Source organism: Neopelma chrysocephalum, unplaced genomic scaffold, assembly GCF_003984885.1.
Source record: "Neopelma chrysocephalum unplaced genomic scaffold, ASM398488v2 Primary Assembly neopelma1_43, whole genome shotgun sequence".
NCBI classification, from domain to species: domain Eukaryota; kingdom Metazoa; phylum Chordata; class Aves; order Passeriformes; family Pipridae; genus Neopelma; species Neopelma chrysocephalum.
This window is the reverse complement of record NW_020897702.1, coordinates 10,153,254-10,169,858: the sequence shown is the minus strand read 5'-3', so window position 1 is coordinate 10,169,858 and position 16,605 is coordinate 10,153,254. Positions and strand designations below refer to the sequence as shown.

The 16,605-nt window shown below is 37.0% G+C and overlaps 1 protein-coding gene across 9 annotated transcripts; it reads right to left on the bottom strand.

Annotated features, from left to right (window-relative positions):
- Positions 1–138: 138 nt before the first annotated feature.
- KBTBD3 (kelch repeat and BTB domain containing 3) lies at positions 139–16,375 on the bottom strand. Of its 9 annotated transcripts, none has more exons than XM_027677307.1 (5): positions 16,261–16,375; positions 9,990–10,121; positions 8,945–9,210; positions 8,450–8,691; positions 139–5,717 (listed from the first exon to the last, which is right to left on the bottom strand). In XM_027677307.1, the coding sequence occupies exons 4-5, from the start codon at positions 8,671–8,673 to the stop codon at positions 4,097–4,099; spliced, it is 1,845 nt and encodes a 614-aa protein (XP_027533108.1). In that variant the 5' UTR covers positions 8,674–8,691; positions 8,945–9,210; positions 9,990–10,121; positions 16,261–16,375; the 3' UTR covers positions 139–4,096. The 9 variants fall into 9 exon arrangements, with proteins under 9 accessions (XP_027533108.1, XP_027533104.1, XP_027533103.1 ...); XM_027677303.1 differs by adding an exon at positions 12,419–12,551 and having other exon boundaries at positions 8,945–10,121; positions 16,261–16,374; XM_027677302.1 differs by having other exon boundaries at positions 8,945–10,121.
- Positions 16,376–16,605: the final 230 nt, after the last annotated feature.

Here is a 16,605-nt window from a genome sequence, read left to right as displayed (position 1 = left end):
TTGCTTATAATCTAACATTCAGAATGTTCTCCAGTTGGGAAAAAAAAAAGGGGAAAAATAGGAGTTAAACAAATTAGAAACACTGTAGATTCTTAGTATTTAGAAAATGACTGAAAAAAAAATCAGACCTGAGAAGGATTTGGTTGCTCAATGCTTTTATTCACAAAAGAATGAACATCTTGGCAAACATGTAGTATCATACTTCCCACATACCAGCAGAGCCCAGGCAGCAGCAAAATGTTAGTGATCTCTATGCTTTATTGGATGTTAGAAGGAAAAAAAGTAAATTGAGCATAATGGTCAACTATAAATAATGTGAAAAATATCCCTGTTTTCAGGCTGTTTTAATTAAATTATATCTTATGCTGCCTCCTGTTGGTCACCTACAAACAGAAACATTTACAATTATACTCCACATTACAAACTGCAGTCAGCACGTTCTACAGCCTATACTTTGCCTACTACCTAATACTAACCAGAGGAGGTAAAAAGCTTTCTTCATGGAGTAATACCGTAAATAAATCTGACCTGGTAAATCTACTCCATTTTGTGCATATAATAAATTTTTAACAGCAATAAACTGACTTACTAAAAATGTATTTTGAATATAGAAAACCAAAAATTAGTAAATAAATAATAATCATCAGGTCTGTGCAAACATAATCAACACCTGAATAATTGATATTTATTTTAACAACTAAACCAGTGTGATAACATTATCAAAGTGCTAAATGTTTTGATTGCATTCTTTAAAAATTAAGATTATCCAATATAATCATCACTGGATATTAAAATCCCACATATAATATATATTATCTCCATGTATATTATACTGGTCATGCTTATAATGTGTTCTGTGACATAAAATAAAATACTATTAGAAATGTTTTGGTTACATCATTTAAGTGCAAATAGTAATTATAACTTTACATGCAATTTGTTTAAAACATCTTACTCTATTTCAGTGAGAACATTGGTAATCATTAATCTAGTCATCAACTATTTTTTAAGGAAGGTAATTTTTCATAAAGTACTGTGAGCTTTGAAAAGTCAGAAAAAGATATAGAAAAACTTGCTTTGCACTGACTTTGTGACCTTTTTTAAATTGCATAACAGCTGTGTAAAGTAGAATGAAAAATCTATTTGATCCAGACCTACAGCAGTTACTCCATATTAGTCAGTGTAGCTGAGTTCATTGAGATTTCTTACATCTTTAGCAATCAGAGGGTTTGGAATATAGGCCTTTAATTCTATCAGAAAGCCTTATTTTTAACCGTAACTTTCTAACACCGCTTCTTCTGCATTCAATTCTGCTACCAGATTTAATACTTTGTCTGTGGAATTGTGGCAAATGACCTTTCCTTTTGTGAGATCTGTAGTACAGGCTTCCCTGCCTAACTGAAGAAAATCAGTCTTATTTCACAGTAACTTTTCTGTAAGCAATGCTAGAAAGTAATTGACACTACTACACTATTTCCTGATCACTGAGTAAAAAAGCTCAACTCCATGTGAAATCCATGAATGATCGGTCAAACTGGGAACTGACATTAGTTCCTGTGCAAGTGTAGCGTAGAATATTAAAGAAGCAAGTCTATTTTCCCAATTAAGCTTCATTCAGTTTTCACTATCTACACTAATTTATCTCATATGTCATTGCTCTGTCTGATGTCCTATTCTAGAGTCTTATATACATAGCAAGTAGCTGGATGGAAGACTGCCAAAAAAAGCTGCTGTAACAAAAAACTTGGGGGAAAGAGTATCACCTGAATTACTGACTGACTCGCTGTTTATGCAATCCAGCAATTTGGTCATGACAGTGGCAATTAAAAAACCCTTGCAATTCTCTAGTCTCTTCCAATTTGCATAGCTATTTATACCCATGTACTATGGGCATAGTATGTTACTTCTGTCATTGCATAAACTGCATACTCACAATACTCAGGTATAAAACCAACACAAATACACAAGCAAAAGAGAACTGGGCCTTATATTCTGATGTGACAAGCTGCAATAATTAATGGTCAATGAAGTCTCTAAGCTATGCTGAGTAGCTTTTATTAATACTAACTACTCTTCTCCTATGTGTCTTATTTTTCTCCTAGAGTTTCAGTAAGCAGGAATAGTATTCTTCCTCTCTCTGCTCAATACTACTCAATACATTTGCCTTGTACTACTAAAAAGAAGTTGTGTTCCAATATAAAAATATTTACATTTCCATAAGATGATTGTAGAGGTTGCCTAGCTAATTGTAGTTACAATATGATTTGGAGACTCACTATGCAAAAAGCAAAATAAATGTGGAAGTCGCCTGAAATATTGTAACAAGCAGCTATTTACTTCTACAGAACTGACACACATCTTAATACAAATGAATTATTGAGTGGAAGGGTTCTTCTCTATTAATATGTTCTCCAAATCTGAATAATTTTAATTTACATACTTATGAAAATAGTTATAATGAATGTTATCTAAATTTATAAAGGTATCTGATAACAAATTATAGAGTTAATCACAGGTCTCCATTATTTACTGTTTAAAACAAAAGTATGTTCTAGGCAATATTAAGCTTTAAGCATTAATATTGAGCTTGAGTTTTGCAAAAAGTACATGCAGTACTGATGTGATAATGAACTTGGCACAGTTGTCTCAAGTCATCTGAAAGATGTTTCAGACGCCTCACTAAACTTTATTAATTTTTAAACTGCTTGGAAAAGGTATGCTTAGATGTTTAGAACCATTCTGTCTAGCATAGGACACCCTTACTGCTTACATGATATTTATAAGGAACATAAAGGCTATCAGTGTCTTATTCGAGTACCTAGTACAAAAAGAAAATTCCCAGGCTGTAGAAGATTACAAATGAATTTACAGAACCTAGCTAATTTCACTGTTCTTCTGTCAGAAAGAGGGCCCCCTTTGTAAGCATGAGATCAAATTTACTTCACAATGTATGCCTAGATTAATATTAATACTAAAAGTCCATTACAATTTTAACATTATAATAGATGACTACTGAAAGTTTATCAAGCAATAGATTGTGTAGTGTTTACTGTGTAATATTTTAACACTTAAAATGACCATGAAGTACAAGTGTTTTAATTCATTTAAACCACTACAGAAGATTTTTCACCTCAGAAATACTATTTACTTTGACTTTTAATACGAGTGTAGTTTTGTAACTTTGTATTTGATGTATGACAAGATACAAACTTCTCCCATAGTTAACCAAAGCAACAACTACAATTTATTTTACAGCTTGCTGCTATAAGCAGCCTGGTGACTGCTTAGTAGGTAGCATTGGAGACTTCAGAGATGGAAGACTTCTGTTAGAAAACATCCTGAAGGGTTTTTTCTTTAGTTAAAAACATGACTGAAGCAAAGATATCACATGAATCATCCATCCTGTAGAAATCTTGCCCACTCTGCAGTATGTTATTGAAGTTTATCTTGCTACAGGTAATGGGATGGAAACAGAAAACAGAGCTACTACTAAGGCACAAGGATGGAGAAAAACTGGTAAAACTGAAGAGCTGAAGTAAGATGATAGCAATTATCAGTCTCTTCAAGTTAGATACCTGGTTTTAATGCTGTGAAGGTCACTTTGGCTCTTGCCCTTGCTAAGGTCATTCTGATAAGATAAATTTGACAATTAATTCCTCTTACAGTTTTATGAATATAAAAAATCTAAATAAAACAACAACTAATGTAGATTTCTTTTAAACTTAAGTTACATAGGGAAAACAGTATCACAGTCAATTTTCTCATTTAGCAATTTGTCTACTGGGACAACTGTGAATATTAAAGAAATAATGGCACATATTACACAATTAATTCCTCATGACTATTCTTTTTTGAAAAGTAACATCATTTTCAAAATTATTAATTACAGAGAAGAGTTGTATATAAAATGAATACTTTCTATATAATAACTAGCATGAATGACATGTTAATGGACTCTTCCAAAAGCAATACTACAACATACAATTTAAACTGAAGATTTAAACGAACAGGTACATATTTCTCCATCTGTAAATGAATACTTAGAAATCTGTTCTAAAATTTGTGCATTTAAATAGATTCTGTTGATTCAGGAGTTTCAAAATTCTCCAGAGCAAATTGTCAGTACAGGTGACCAGGGATCCCTATATTTATTAAACTGAATGACCTGACAGTAAAACTCAGTTAAGGCTCTTGGCATTGGTGAAACTTCTTCCCACTCAGACCTACTACTATGGTAGACTTGAACTTCATCTGTGATTTCTTCTGGAGCATAATCACCACCTAGTATATAAATTTTGTCTTCTGTCCCAACTGCCCCTGCATTAAAGCCAGCGCATTCAAAAGATCCTTCCCCTTTCCAAACACAGGTTTCTGGGCAAAAACTGTAGACCTTGTAAGTGGAGAGATCACATATGTACAATGTGCAGTTCACTGGAACAGCTTTGATTAGAGTTGCATGGAAAAACTGCCCAAATTCTGCTACAAGCTCAGACCACTGATCAGTCATGGCATTATACTTAAAGAAACAGTCAAGAGATGGATTAAAGGCATCAGTAATCTCTACTTCTGAGCCAAGGACATAAATTATGTTCTGACATGCACTTGCTTCTGGATAGTAGATACCTCTTGGTAATTGGCTTACAGATTTCCAGTCTTTGGAAAGAGGATTATAGGATTCCACATCCAAAAGACTTCGAGTTTCTTGAGCTCCTCTGGTCTTTCCACCTATTACAAAGAGCTGATTTAAGGTTACAACAGATGTGTGCATTGTCCTTGGTTTTTTCATAGCTGACACTATGGAGAATTCATTGCTGACTGGGCAGTAGCACCAGGTTTGGTCAGTGGCATCATGAAACGGTTCAGCAATATGAAGCCTGACAGTCCTGTAACAATTCCCCTTGCATCCTCCAGTTATAAATATTTTTTCTCCATAGCTAGATAAACTTGACCCTGGCAGATCAATCATGTGCGTATGTGGTAGTTCCTTCCATTTATCTGTTTTGATGTTGTAGCAGAAGGTATGTCTGTTTTCTCCATCTTCATCAGTTTTATGAACAAATATATATTTTTCTGTTGTTGAAGGACGTGCATCTGGAAACAGTCCACTGAAGTTTTGCACACTTTTAACTGCATCACTGATTATTACTGAGCAATTAGCACTCTTAAGTAAGTGTTCTTCAGAATGCAGAAAGTCCTGCAAAGTCTTTTCAGGTAACTGGTGTAGTCTCACTTTTTTAATCAAATTAGGCAGGTATTTCTGCCGTGTTTCTAAGTTGTGTTTGGTCCACTGGAGGACAGCTTTCAACACTGATTCTTCCTCAGGAACATTTAGCTCATCAGCCTCAAGACATTTTTGTAATATTTCAAAATTCATCTCCAAAAAATCACTTGATCTGAGCAGCAATGAAAAGTGGTGCTGTACAAAATCTAGCGCATGATCAAACAAGCGGATGGACCCATAACTTTCTGACAGAGAAAGCAACTGTAGGCAATTCACAAGATCAATACTTTTTATTAGAAAGTCACTGCAAGCTTTGGAAAGGAGTGAAACTTGAAGAAATGATGACAGTTGGAAGAGCATTTCCACATTATCATTTGTTATCTCTGTTTTTCCTGTGTAAGCGTAATCAAGAAAAGCTTTCACTGCCTTGGGTGATAGATTACTAATAGTAACATTGCCATCATCTCGTTCTTTCATATTAACTTCAAACATGGCTCTGCAAATAAAATATAGAAGATATACACATGAATTAAAGACTTAGCAAGCAGCAGAGGAGTATAATAAGGTGGGCTGATCTAAAATACGTCTAAAGTATGGAAGTTCTTATAAGAAAGAACAATGCATTTACTTGGTATGTTTGAAGAGAAAAGGAGTGGTGATAACATATTCAAAGTGGCGGCTTAAAAAAATGATAGCTGCACCTGCATTTTGTATGGATTTTCACAGAGAGCAATGAAGTCTGCAGCTCTTGGTGTGAGAGAAAATGTAAAATTGTTCAGGATAGCATCAGTTTCAACAGCTTAGGAAAGAAAAAGCTAATTTAAAAAATATAGAGTAAAAAAAGGCCCATGATTTAGGTCATGCACTGTGCTTGAATACATAAAATTAAGTGAAAAAAAGCCTTCCAAATTGCAGGCTGAGCAAATGGCAGGATGAATGATGGGTGCATTCCTTGGAAATAAAAAGTATGTGAGGGGTGAATAAGGAGAAAAAACATGAGGAAACTTAATTCTTGCTTTAGAGTTGACAGAAAGATGTTTGAGTACAGGCCAATGACAGAAAAAAATGAGGTTTTGACATAGGATTGCATGACACAATGAAACTGTGCAGAAAGTAGATTGTGACTGAATACAAACACAATTGAAATTGTGGAATGAATTATTGATAAGTACATTTGTGGAAATTTTATTACAACTTTAACTACTTTATTCTAAATATGTAAAAACATTTAACTATTTCACACAATCTAATGTGGCAAGTTAAATTAACTAAAGTTTTTCAAGCGGGTAAGTGCTGGCAACAGAATAGTGCTAGAATATCCCTTGCCCTACCCTAAGCATCAGGGATAGCAATGGGTTCTGAATTTGACAAAAGATGATAGTGGAGGAAGATTCAAATAAATTACCAGACGCTAGGCATAGAATCTGGATTATTAATATATCATGGATACTTCATGTTAAAAAGAAAGCATTATAGTTCAGTTATACAATAAGTATCTCTATAGTACAGGATTTTTAAAATTGCATCCTTTTCTGAAGCCAAAGAGGAAAAAAACCAAACTGTGTATAGCATCCTTTTTGGGAAGTAAACGTCTGGTAAAGCAGGAAGATGCCTGACTTCCTGAGCAAGAACATAAAATTACAGTGAGACATCCACGTCCCAAAGACCTTTTAGCATACTAAACGATGACCCTTAGAATCCTTTCTTCATTAACCCAAGAGCTATGATAGAAATCTCTAATTACAGAGTAAAATAGCAACTGAACAATACCAGTAGGAGAGCAATCTAGGCAAAGGCCTTGACTCTGAAGGCTAACAAGTCAGGATCAAAATATTGCTGAATCTTGGGTTTACACAAGGAAACAAAAATTAGCAGAAGTCCAAACGCCAAGGAAGACAAAAGGTGTTCTGTTTTAAAATGTATCTAGTGGACTTAAGTACTTTTTCCTCCTTGAAGGTAAAAAATGGGCCTTGCAATCAAGGATGACTTATGAATCTGATGGCTGCTATTATCAACTCTTTGCAGTAGGGAGAGATCTTTCCTAGCACATTTTCATCTGAAGAGCCTGTAGGTAGTGAAAAGGACACATACATTACCATGTGCATAACTTCAGTTCTAAAAATTACCACTGGAAGCTATTTCATCCTAATATTTCTTTCTACCAGAGCATCTTTGTGCTGGCAAGCAGTGAAGAAATAAATGCAAGTAGTTCTTTGTGTCAGAGAAAAACCAAATGTGCTGCTACAGGGGAGAAATTGCTCATTTCATCTGATGTCTCCTTTTTTTTCAGTAATTCTAAGCATATGTCTAGCTATCTTCTGTCAGATATGGCAGACTCCCATAGAACATGGGATATTCCAGGACATTTGAAAATAACACTTGTCACCTATGTATGAGCAACTGAATCGAGGTCATTAACTCGTTTCCAGGAACACATTTTTTCATTGTTAGAGTATTACCTTTGTTTTACTTAACACTGTATTCAGAAACAGACTTTCAGTGTGGAATCGCAAGTTTGAGACTCACTAATAAAAAGGCTAGCAAGGTTCTTCATAAATTAATATCCTGTATGTGAATGATCTAGCTGTTCCTTAAGAACATATAGCTTTAAGCACCAGAAGGAAGATCACAGATCCATTTCATGCTGAAAGGCTGAAATCTGGAGTTTAGAAAAAGTACATCTGTTTAAATACATCTGTCCTAAGACAATCTATAGACCAACCATTCATCTTAGACAAACAAAATGCAGTCCCACTCCAAAACCGTGTACAATTCATCCACAATTGCTCAATGGATGTATTTATAATCAACCTGTTATGTTTCACTATTTATGTGCCAAAGTACATAGGACTTTGTCCAATACAAAGTCAAACAATATCCTTGCAGACCTTTAAGTACTGATACGGACAACAGGTAACTCTTAAATATACATAACTTGTGTCAGTTCTACCCAAGAGCAGAACCACACACTTATGGTATGAAGCTTGTATTTCAGAGTATGGACTGCTGTCTGAATTCACAGAGTCCTCATGGCACTTTAGAAATACAAACAGATGCACCTGGCATATCCTTAAAATGATGTTTGAACACTTTGCTCAAAACTCTGCACACGTATGTAAGTTCTGGGTTTTTTGTGTTTTTTTGGGGGGGAATTATATTTCTGTCCTCCCCCCACCCCCGAGAACTTAGAATCTATTTCCTGCAAACTCATGCCAAATTTGGGTTTACCTGAAAAAATCACTGCATGCTGCCAGTACACAACGATGACAGGGAATTATTTCATCTTTCACGACAATTTTAAAATCAAAAAATATATTTTGTTCTCTGAACTTTTGTAGTACTTTTAGAATCTGTTGTCCATGACCTTCAGCCACTAAGGAATTGATTTTATTTTCAGGAACAGAAATCCCATTGCAAATAGGTCTGCTAATGTAATCCCGTTGATTGGCCATGTTTTCTTCAATCTATTCCTGAAATGGAAAAATAAGTAATTGATTCTACAGTCTTATTATTTAAAAAAAACCAAACAAAATCAATATACCATAAAACAAACAAAAAAGTTCCCAATGTTGAATTTAGTTTGTAAGTCCTATGCACAGTTAGAAATTTGTGTTATAAGCGACTTTTATACGATACTCCTTTGTAAAATATATACACACAGCATATTTTGAAAAGTAAAATATCTGCCACATATCAAGGCACAACTTTACAAATAATACCCACCTGTAGGAATTTTTCCAGTAAAGTCCACAGGAAGCACACTGAGGAGTTGATAAAATTTTTAATGGTCATTTAAGAGAAAGACTAGTCCTAGGCTTACCCTCAAAAACCCCCAAACTCTTACAATTTAATGTACAATGAAGTTGGAAAAAGAAAACTTTCTTGCATATTTTAGATTCCAAAAGGCTCATCTTTCTACAGCTTGCAGTGGAAAGGAGATACAGGCTACTAGACTGCTTCCTAAGTGAATTCCCATGAGGCACTCCAGACTGAAATAACAGAATACAAACGAACACCAACAGCCTGGCCGAATCACAGGATTGCCGGGGCTTACCAAATAGGGTCACTTAGAGACAGTTTGGTGACAGTATACCTTTGAGAATTTAGTCAATTGAAACTGATTTTGTCTTGTAGCTCTGGTCTTGCTAGGTAGCTGTATGTTTGCCCACTGTAAGCTTCATTTACAGTGGTGTAAATTAACTGGCTTCAGAACATATTTAAACTTAAGACAGTGCAATCTCCCTTTCAGCAGCCATGTTTTGGTTCTGGTGAAAATTCCCATCCTGAAGTGCATTTTTTCTATGGTAAGTTGGCTTTAACTGTTTTTTACAGTGAAAATATTTTACTCCACTTTGTCAACATAAAGAAGCTTTAAACATGAGTATATTTTATTTACACATATTTAAAGAGCTATTTATATGCTGCAGATGCATAAACTGCCCTTACTGCAAATCTGAGTCAAGGCTGCCTATTCTAAAGCTTAAAGAAGCATTGCAAGTTTTATTCCAGGACTTTACTTCCACAAATCCAATTAAAATTAGCAACAGATAATTGCCCACCGGAATTGACAAGGGGATAAAAAATTCCAAGCCAAGCTCAGAAACCAGAAAAATGCTGGGTTTGGTTTTTAATTTCATGAAAAGGCTTATCTGATAACATGATACATTAAGAGCAAACTAAGGCACTGGGAGTCTTCCTCATTGGAGGTACTTTCACAGCAGACTGATCTATACTTTATCTAGTCAGGTAGCTCCAACCACAAATAGACCTCCATGTCTCCTGGAATAGAAGAGATCCAGTGATCTTGCTGCCAGCACTGGCACCCGTGCAGCAGGCATCTTCTCCTTTCCATGGCCAGACAATCTCATGTATTCACTCTTTCCATTCTAAGCCTGAGGAACTAGGAAAATACAGAAGAACAAGACCACCATTTATTCTGATAATGTATGGCCTCATAAACCCCAATGTCAATAAATCATAAAGTAACATTTCTTCGAAACAAAACCTTTTCACAAAATTCTGGAACTGAACATAGATAGTAGGCATCTTTCTCCTTTTATATGTAATTTCTATAACAAGCTCCAACCTACAACTTTTTTTCTGTAGGTAAAATTACCAATTTTAGTAATATTTATCTTTGTATAATGAACACAGCAACATCTACTGTCATCAAGTCCATCTCTGCTATTTTAGGCAAAAAACATCATATAATCACTTTCATGGAAGCAGTCTAAGTTTCAGAAAGTTTTCTTTTACCACACTATTACCACAAAAAAGACTATCCCGGTACACTGGTGTCGAGACTGAAAACTTCTTAATTACACAATCAATTTATTAATGCATACATATATTTGTTCTTCTGTTAAATTGTAATTTGACTTAATTTTCTGTTGTATATTTCTTCACTCTTTTAATTATCAAGAGCATTGATATTTTCTCTCAACTTTCATTAGAATGAATAATTATCAAATTTTCCAAGGTCCATTTATAAGACTGAATTTTTGTTTTTCCTTCCTATTTCTTGCAGTTTTCTCTTCATCCACTCCAGTTTGATCTTAAATTTTTTTCACTGATATCAGATTTTTTGTACAATATTATGGTTAAGATCTCATCATTGTCTCACCACTCCAGTTTGTAGGACATCTAGTGCATCCTAATTCTAATCTGTAATAGCAGTGCCTCATTGTTTTATTAAGAGCAAAATTCAACAGTGTATCTTTAATATTTTTGTCCACCATTAAGTAATGTAGTAATGAATATCGTACTATGACTTAGCCTAATTCACCCTTGCCTCCATTAAAAAAATACATATTAAAAAAATTTAATTCTCATCTTTCTTGTAGCCAATTCCTGATTTATATGACAATTTTGGTACTAATTTACCGCTCTACTGAACCTGTTAATGATTTTAGAGCCCTCCAAACTATCTTAACAATTCAGCTAAAACTTAGTATGTTAAACAAGGCCAACTAGCATTTATAATTATTTCACACTTTCTTCTACAAAGCTGTATGAATTAATCAATAGAGGTTTTTTAATAAATATTTGATCAAGTTACTGACAAAAAGGGTAGAAAACATAGAGGGTGCAGACATATGTTGCATAGGTCTGTAGTTCAGGAAAGCTGGGCTACAAGCCTCCTTTCATTTGCTCTATTAACTCCACAGGATTCCAATTTCAAAGCCTGTCTTTATACGGATTACCACAAACCAAACTCCAGTAGGTGGTCCATTACAGTTGGGAACTCCTACTTTTGTTTCTTAGCATATGGCTGTGCTGTAAAGCAACCAGCCTTCCAGCATCTCCCGTAACATGACACATCAAACCCTGAGCACTGCTGTACATGACCCAATCATATACCACTTGACAAAGCTCCCCTGCTCACACCCTGGATGTTTACACATCTTACACTCACAAATGCCCCATTAGCTATTAGCTTGGTTTTCTAAAACAAAAACAAAACCCAAAGAGAATCCAAAACAATTCCAAAGCTAAACTCCCTTAAAGTTAATACACTGGCCCTAAGGTTTTTTTTGCTTGAAAGCCACCTCAGACAAGGGGCCAGTTGACCATTACAGTGAAATGTCATAAAAGCTTCACAGTTATTAAGGTCAACCCCACATAATACATGATTGGGGGACATATATGTACCTCTCAGAGCTATCTGTGCAGATCTCCAGTTGAGGGGCAGGGCATTCTGCATGCTTGAAAGCTAAGTAGCAAGCAATGGCCAGCCTATGTGTGGCCACAGAGCAGCCTTACGGAGAGTAAGCTCATTTCGGTCATTATGGTTGATGAAATCAGGGACCACCTGGGAGCTCTAAGGGAAGAGTATTCTTATGGTCTGTCACAGAATCCACTAATGAGGACCCAAACCTTGTTAGTTCTGCTGTTTACAAGACTCCTCTGTTTTAGAATTATAAAGTGGTTTGGGTTGGAAGGGACCTTAAAGCTCATCTAGTTCCGAGTCCTTGCCCGATTTAACACTGTCCTCTTCCCAAGACGATAAGGGACAGAGGAGTCTAGGACACAACGAGCTTGTTGTCACAGATGCCAGGTAACCACACTGAGAAGTCTGATAAGTCCATAGTCATGATATGAGATATACACACATTCCTCCTGGTCGTATCTAAGCTATTGGTAAAAAGCTACAAGAAGATGTTTAACACCATGTGAACAGCTGCCAAAATCACTCACTGATTTTCTAGAGGAATTCTTTTACTTCATCAATGCTAATGATCCCTTTCCAAAGATAGTTAAAGACATAAATTTTTGATTATTTTCTTTTAGTTGGCACCATCAACAATCCTTTTTAAATGTTCTTACAATTCTGTACGTAGAAGAAATTGAAATGAGTCATTTATTTGCTTATACTTTTCCTTTGGCAAGTCCAGGTGCCCTTTTGAGTATCAGTTTAATAACCTGGATATATGTTTAATCCTAGATTATACTAAGAGACTGCAAATACAGCATGTTAAGTTCATATAGCAGACCAGAAACATCCAGGACAGACCTTTTCAGAATATCTCATATAGCAAACACTAAAATCATAATCACTGCAATCCGCCTCCTAGAAATGGTGTTCACATCCATTCCACCCAATTCGAAAGAGCAAAACAAACAGAATTGTGAACTGAACTTTGAGCAGAGATGAACTTTTGTTTGCGAACGGTCTGATCAGAACATATAATGTACATATATTCATAAACACTTCTGCTGAGATTTTGCTAAACCAACAACCAAAATGGCCTTAGCTGCTACAGCTGAGAAATAAAATGATTACAGAAGTTTAAATGTGCCGATGAAATTGAGAATGGTGGAAGATGTACAATTAATTCTTAGTGAATAACCAAGGAAAATTTATTTAAAAAGGGAGAACGTGTGTAATAAGAATGGAGCACAAACACCCAGATAAGGGCACAGAAAGACACCAGAAAAGGCTTAGATATAACTGCTTGATCACTTTATAATAGTAAAGTAAAAATATATATACAAATATGTGTGACTTTTAAAAAGCCTAGGGGACGTTGTTTTGTGAAAGTATTGAGCATACATAAGCATCACATATAGCTAAGTCATCACCTTGTCAGAAAAAACACGTTATGGCTGTGCCTGCCTGACAATAAACACGACCAAACACTTGTAACAGGACTGAAGCTCGACACTTCTCAGCACGAAGGACACCAAACTTACATGAGGTGTTTAGCCACTTAGAAAGTACAAATAACATTCTGTGTGTAGCTGTTCTCTGCTCTAACAACATAGAGCAGAGAGTCTAAACTCAACCTTTTTTTGGTACTTTGGTATTCACAAACAATTGTAAAACAATCTATCTGCTTCATCTGACAGCACAATACAGGTATGCTACAACACCCTTTCACAATTTAAAAAAATAGTTCTTAATACTTCTTAGCAGGTATCTTATGAAAAATAAATTGTTCTTCAGTGGAACATTACATTTGTCACTTGGCCTTCTCCCAGCTTGGATAGTATGTCTTACTGGATAACAGGATTTTAAAAAAGAGTTAAGAGCTGATATTTTACACCATGATTTATGTACCTATGAAGAAGGAAGAGCGACGAAGATGAAGAAATTTTTGTATACATTTCTCTAGAGAAGGTTCAGATTTTTTTTTTCATAGAAAATTTAATTGTACATTAATTTATGTTTTGAAAAGGCCAAGGTCAGCATTTTAAAATCTAATATTAAAAATAAGTATATATTATGAAGTCTACTACATATCCATTAAGATGATTTGCTATTTTCACTCCTTATCCATTCAAAAAGGGAGAAATTAATAATTTGTTAACAAGTTTTAAAGACATCGCTCTGCACTACACATCTAATTTAACATTCACCAAGGTGAGTATGAGTGGAACAGATATCTGAAGGAGTTGGTGACACTTCTAATTGCTGACTAAAAAGACAGGAGTGTTTTAAAATATAACTGATCTATAAATATTGAGTAAAAAGTTCTGTACTTTTATATTGTATTAATGTTTTGATTGTCATTGACTGTTTAAGATTGAAAACACTAACAGAATTCCAGGTCCTAGTCTGGAACTTTCAATGCAACTGAGTCTCACAGCTTTTTCATAAATAACTGAACTTTAATGAAAATTCAGTCAATCATTTTTAGACAAAAAAATGCATGTGACATTCTGAGGCATTTAATCCACAAAAGTGGCATTTATCAATAATACATATTGAGATAGTATTCTCAGACTGAAAGGTGACACAGAGACTTTAAAGCTTTGTGTTCTTTAGAAGTGATTGAAAAAAGACCCAACATGGAAAAAAACCCAGCATGATATCAGTAGGAAGGAATGAAATGTCACTGGTTCCTGGAAGCATTCCAAAAGTGGGAGATTCCCACTCTGCAGGCAGTGATTGTTAAATGCATTTTCTCTCACAAACACATGAATCCATTAAGATAAAGCAATAATCACTTACAAGAACTAAAACTGACTGGATTTTATCCTAAAGCTAAGTTTCTCAAAGTCATCACGTTCCTTTGCAAATTATTGTTGTAGCTAGAAAAGATCAAGAACTGAAATTTTAATTTTCAGAAAAAAAACCCGGAATTAAAATGCCACGCTACACTTCTAATTCTGGCAAAAATAACAACTGCAAGTTCCGAAAAAGGAAATCATAATGCTTGAAATGTAAGCTACAGTTTGATATTGGCAAATAGCATTTTCCTAGATTTTTTTCTTGACAGTGTTAAATACTTTTATGCTGTCACTTAACTTTTTCTCTGTCTTTGGATACTATAGATTATGCCATCAATTGCTTCACAAAGTCATGAAGAAAAACAGGAATAATATTTTGAAATATGATAATTACCCTACTGATTCCTTGATTAAACATATTTTTACACAAATGCTACTTCTGTGTTTAAAATGTTTTGCAAAGAGCAACATATACTCAGTTAAACTATGACGTATTTTAGGCAGAAAGACCTTCTGGCCCGTGTAGAAACAGCACTTTTCCCCCATGACCAAGGAGCTGTGAATGCTAAACAACAGCAACAATAAAAGAAGGATTCTAAGAAATACCCGCAATAATATAATTTTCAATACTTTTGCATCATGGTATCAAATGGTTGAAGCGTTAAGTATTTCTAAAGGCAAGCAGCAAGAAGAAAGGTTATAAATTTTCAAACAGGCCCTAAATTTTTAGCCATGGTCCAACTTCAGAACCAAAGGGCAAACGAATTTATTACCTTCTGAGAATTTACAGATGGCCTGTAATTGAGGGCACGTGGGAACCCAGTTCTGACAACCACTAGAGCTCTTAGCACCTCAACTAGCACGGGATAGAAGAGGCTTTTGTTCGGACAGATCTTTTGAAGCCAGAACCCAAACAGGGTGATGCAGCGCGTTGCATCTGCTGTGGGGACAATCGGCTCCTCTTTTCTGGGCAAGAAAAGGCAGCGAGGCCAGGGCAGGCAGAGGCCACCCCGCTGCGACCGCTCTGCAAGGGGCTGGGACGGCTCTCCAGCAGGATGGATGTGCTGACGGCAACATCTCAGCCGGATGCGCCGATGGCAGCGATGGGACACCGGGGGCATCACTTGCTATTGACCGGTCACGGTGCTATCAAGAACCAACATCCCCCGCCCCCACGGCATAACCGCGTCCCTGTCTCGCGCAAAGCCGAGTGCAGTCAGAAGCTACAGGCAACTACGTTCCTTCTGCCCCGGCCGGCGTTACCGACCATCCCCAACCTCGCCATCCCCAACCTCAACACGGACCGCCATGGCCCCCGCCCCGTCCGCCGGGGGAGGGCGGTGCCGTCAGCGCCACCACTGCGCATGCCCAGGCCGCCCGCGCGTGCGCTCCGCGGCGGCTCCTTTCATTCTAAGGGAGGACTAATTCTACTAGGACGGGTGGGATGGGGCAGGGGGTTTCCTTGCTCTCAAAGCGCGACCGCGGGGCCCAGCCGCGGGTGTGGCGGCCTCCAGCACTGCCACCGCTCCGTAGCCGACCAAGCGCCAGTCCTCCCTGAGCGCTCCCTCCGAGCAGCGCGCACCCACCTGCAGCCAACACCCGTAGCTCACCGACCGCTCTGGCCCACCCTCCGCAGCAGCCGCACCAACAGATTGGAGCCCTCTGGTGTCATTCTCTCGCTCCTTGCGCTCGGAATGGCTCCAACGGCCGTCAATCCAGGGCAGAGCCCGCCCATCTCCTCGAGCTGGTTCCTCCCTGACGGCACCGCGGGTGTAGCTCCGCCGCAGGCACCGCCTTTCCCCTGATAGGCCGGTACCTGGCGCATTCCCCTGTCACTCACGAGGTGCTGTGACCTCGGACTGGTCGTGGTGCCTCGAGGGCGGGGCCTTCCGTCCCTCCCGCACGCCGATAGGCTCCCGCCGTGTTCGAGG

Excerpts from the sequence above, each read along its gene's own strand:
- KBTBD3 (XM_027677302.1), bottom strand. The coding sequence starts at position 8,673 with ATGGCCAATCAACGGGATTACATTAGCAGACCTATTTGCAATGGGATT. Across the intron at positions 5,718-8,449 it reads GCATGCAGTGATTTTTTCAG|AGCCATGTTTGAAGTTAATA; the intron begins GTAAACCCAAAT and ends TTTTATTTGCAG.